A 4,617-nucleotide genomic window follows, 5' to 3' on the forward strand; every position below is an offset into this window, starting at 1 on the left:
ATGACCCACGGCACATCTGGGCGAACATTTTTCCTCGATGCCGCTAATCAGAACTTGGCTACGATCCCATCGGGGATCTTAGAACTACGAGAATTAGAAGAGGTGCACCTGGAAAACAACCAGATCGAGGAGATCCCCGAGGATATTCAGTACCTAGCGAACATCAAAGTCCTCTACCTGAACAATAACCGGCTGAGCAAGCTGTGCCTGCAGCTGGGAAAGCTGAGCCGCCTGGAGGGCCTGGACCTGAGCGACAACCCCATCCTCCCCTCCTGGGTCCCGGTCCTCAGCAGCATCCGCTCCCTGCGCCAGCTCCGCCTCTACCGCACCCAGATCGGGGAGATCCCCACCGAAATCTGCAAGCACCTCCACCACCTCGAGCTGCTCGGCCTGTCGGGAAACCGCCTGAAGTCTCTGCCCAAGGAAATTGTGAACCAGACCAAACTGCGGGAGCTCTACCTGAAGCAAAACCAGTTTGAGGTCTTCCCGCCGGAGCTCTGCGTCCTCCGCAACCTGGTGATCATTGACCTGGACGGGAACAGGCTGACGGCGCTCCCGGAGGAGATCGGGAAGCTCACCAGGCTGCAGAAGTTCTACGTGGCTCGCAACAGCCTGCAGGGGCTGCCCGAGTCCCTGAGCCAGTGCGACCAGCTGTCGGTGCTGGATCTTTCCTACAACCGCCTCCACTCCCTCCCGCGCAGCCTGGGGGGCCTGTCGGAGATGGCGGAGGCGGGGCTGAGCGGGAACCCGCTGGAGAAGGTGCCGCGCCTGGTCTGCAAGTGGGCCTCGCTGCAGCTGCTCTACCTGCGCAACGCCGGCCTGCCCTGCGCTCGCTGCGCAGCTCCTTCCGGCGCCTGGTCAACCTGCGCTTCCTGGACCTCAGTCAGAACCACATGCAAGGCTTCCCCGTGCAGCTCTGCTCGCTGAAGAGCCTGGAGATCCTGGCGCTGGATGATAATAAGATAGGGAAGGTACGGATCCCCTTCCCGGCGGGCACTAGGCCCTCACCCCGGGCCCTCCCTGCCGAAGTTGGTGCGGTTCTGTGTCTAAACATCAGCAGCACATTCTAACTGACTTTTATGGGCAAACACCCAGGGTTAACAAATAGAGCCAACACGGCGATCATTTTTATGACTCCGCTTCCCTCCCCTCCCATCCCCTCCCCTCCCTTCCCTTCCAAGAACAACATTGATCACAATTAGTAGCTACCGTTTATTTACAATATGTATGTTAGGCACTGGGCAGTGTTTTGTTTTTTTTTACAAGGATTATCTCATTTAATCCTCTCAAGTATCTTTTTTAAAATACATTTTTATTGATTTCAGAGAGGAAAGGAGAGGGAGAAAGAGACAGAAACATCAATGATGAGAGAGAATAATCGATTGGCTGCCTCCTGCATGTGCCCAACCGGGGATAGAGCCCGAAACCAGGGCATGTGCCCTTGACCAGAATAAAACCTGGGATCCTTCAGTCCACAGGTCCATGCTCTATCCACTGAGCCAAACCGGCTAGGGACTGACAAGTATTTTTGATGTAGGTAATATTATCAATGGCATATGAGGAAAATGAGACGCAGGGAGCGTAACTAACTTGTCAAGGCCACATGCCTATACGTGATGAAGGCAGGATTCCCACCCAGAGCTGCTGGACTCCAGGGTCTATCTATATAATAAAAGCCTATGCCACCATTACGGCAGAACAACCAGTCGCTCTGATGTGCACTGACCACCAAGAGGCAGACACTCAATGCAGGAGCTGCCCCCTGGTGGTCAGTGTGCTCCCCCTGTGGGGAGCCAGAAGCTAGGCTCAAGGCTGGTGAATGCAGTGGCAGTAGCAGGAGCCTCTCCCACCTCTGCGGCAGTGCTAAGGAGCAGCGAGCTGAGCAGTAAGGAGCAGCAATCAGGTGGGCAGTAAGGAGAGAGAGGGTCCTAGATTGCGAGAGGGACATCCCTCAAGGGCTCCTGGACTGTGAGAGGGCGTAGGTTGGACAAATTTCATGCACCGGGCCTCTAGTATTCTTAATAAAAACCACCTCCTAACAGGATTTCCTTAAACAGATTTTTCTGACACATACAACCTTTAATCTTAATGTTCCATTCATGGGAAACTGCAAAAACAGCTTTAGAGAAACTTTCCCATGTGTACAGGGTGGCCTGTTCAGAAATGTTCATCATAGCATTGTTGGTAATCATGAAGTAATGGAAGACAATCTAAATGTCAGTTAGTAGAGGAATGAGCAGTAAATTGTGGTGTATTTGTAAAATGGAATGCTATGCAATAATTTAAGTGAATGGGAGCTATAGGTACTAATGTGGAGAAATCCCAAAATGTTAATGTTTGTTAAAAAGTAAAGCACCGAATTGCAGAACCCAATGATGCCACTTATAAAATTTTTTAATCACACAAAAATACATATACACACAACAAATTTTATGGATATTTATATGTGTCATAAGAGTATAAAAAATATGGACTGGAAAAAACTACATTCCTAACAATGGTTGTTTCTGGGAAGAGGGAGGGAGTCAAGCAAATGAAGGTATTGTAGAGAAACTCAACTTTAATTGCAGTATTTTATTGTGTTTATTAACAAAAGATTTGGGTATGCTTGTATTTGTTTCTTTTGTTTAATATTTAAAATAAAAAAAGATTTATTTGAAAAGCAAAAGACAACTCTAGAGGGAGAAAAAGGGATACTTGGAATTCAACACCTAACCAAATAACAGGTCTGTCTTTCCTGGCCATCGACACCAGTCTCATGTGTTCCCCAGACATTAGAAAAATCCTAGGCCAAAAAGGTGTGGGTTTGGAAAATATATATATTTTTATTGATTTCAGAAAGGAAGGGAGAGGGAGAGAGAGTCATAGATACAGCAATGATGAGAGAGAATCATTGGCTGCCTCCTACACGCCCCCTATTGGAGATTGAGCCTGCAATTGGGGCATTAACCCTGACAGGGAATCTATCGTAGACTTCCTGGTTCATAGGTCGAGGCTCAACCATTGTGGTACATGGGCCAGGCAAGGTGTGAGTTTCTTAAAAAATATATATATTATTCAATTTTCAAAACCGTGGGTAGGTCTTTTGTTTTCCTAATTGCCATAGACTTTTAAAACTGCCTGTCAGCAAGTAAGTGTTTTGATAGTAACTTTAAGATTTAGGAAGAGAATCTAGGATTTAATCTCAATTAAGTTTGCAGGTTTGATTCCTGGTCAGGGTACATACCTAGGTTGTGGGTTCCATCCTGATTGAGGCATGAGGGGAGGCAGCTGACCGATGTTGTTTCTCACATCAATTTCTCTCTCCCCCCCCCAAATCAATAAACATATCCTCATGTGAGGATTTAAAAGAAAATATTGACTTGAAACTTATCTTTTTGGAATACTTCTAGTTACCTTCAGACTTTGGTGCACTTTCAAAACTGAAGATACTTGGACTAAGTGGGAATCAGTTCATTTCATTTCCAGAAGAAATCTTTTCTTTAGAGTCCTTAGAGAAATTATACCTTGGGCAAGATCAGGGAGCCAAGCTCACCTCTGTGCCAGAGGACATTGGGAAACTACAGGTAAGCCTCCCCAAATGAGCAGGCAGAGAGGTACGCACTTACTGATTCCTTAAGTTGGCTGATATTGGGGAAACATGCCCTGTTCCCACAGGCTGCATGTGGAATCAACCATACCAGATTTCCAGCTCCTAACAACAGATATCATTATGCGTTGAGCCTTCCACTGTCTTCCTGATCAACCCACAGATTTATACCCAAAACAAGTCATTGTGATTGCTAGTGGGTATGTCATGTCATACTCCTTTCCACTATGTGTTTTGGAAAGTTTTATTTGCAAAAAATGAGCCATGCTGCTCTATATTTCGTTTCTACTTTTCATAAGTTACCCTTGAAAGTTGTACTATTTTGAAGTTAAAGTATCATACAGGTGAATGCTGAGAGCTGCCGTTTGGGTGGGGCAATAGACCTCCCACTCTCCATGGTGGAATGTAAATCGTAGTCTATTTTACTGTTGCACCAGGTTCACTGAGGATGGGTCCACGGCACTATGATAAATCCTAGCAGAGCAACACGTTCACTTCACTAACTGGTAGCCATACCAGTGTGTATTTATCTATATGCAGACTTTAAGGAACTGTTATATTTTCATGCTCCTGGTCCTGCACTTTTTTAATACTGATAAAGTAGGTGTGGGCCACGACATTATCCCTGGTCATGGCACTGAGCAACGGTCAATGGTATGTATGTGTCACCTATGACACAGGGTTTCTATTCCAAATTCTCCATTCTTTTATGTTGTGTTCATAGAACTCTGTCTATCATTTTGCTCCTTGTTCGTCATGTCACACTCTTCAGAATCTTAGGGTGAGATACAAACAAGTTTTTGCCCAGCGAATTTGAACGTAGTTAACTTATTATCTGTATACTTGGCTAATTCCACTTGGGCAATGTTGGATTGATATTTGGGGAAGTTATACTTCTGAGGCAACTGCCACCAATAATTAGCTATTGAAAGGGAGCAAATGATGTGTGTAGTTAAATGATCCAAATTACTTTTTCATAAAGTCCTTGTGAAATAGAAATACTAGATTCCCATGTTCTATTTTCCCTA

The 4,617-nt window shown here is 45.8% G+C and overlaps 1 protein-coding gene across 1 annotated transcript in view; it reads left to right on the forward strand.

Moving 5' to 3' along the window:
- The window catches only part of LRRIQ4 (leucine-rich repeats and IQ motif containing 4), a 10,694-nt gene continuing 6,077 nt past the window's right edge, over positions 1 to 4,617 (forward strand). The window contains 3 exon segments of the mRNA XM_006764124.2: positions 1 to 819; positions 822 to 971; positions 3,393 to 3,566. Of these exon segments, the coding sequence (XP_006764187.1) occupies positions 1 to 819; positions 822 to 971; positions 3,393 to 3,566 (1,143 nt within the window).

Source organism: Myotis davidii, unplaced genomic scaffold, assembly GCF_000327345.1.
Source record: "Myotis davidii unplaced genomic scaffold, ASM32734v1 scaffold115, whole genome shotgun sequence".
NCBI classification, from domain to species: domain Eukaryota; kingdom Metazoa; phylum Chordata; class Mammalia; order Chiroptera; family Vespertilionidae; genus Myotis; species Myotis davidii.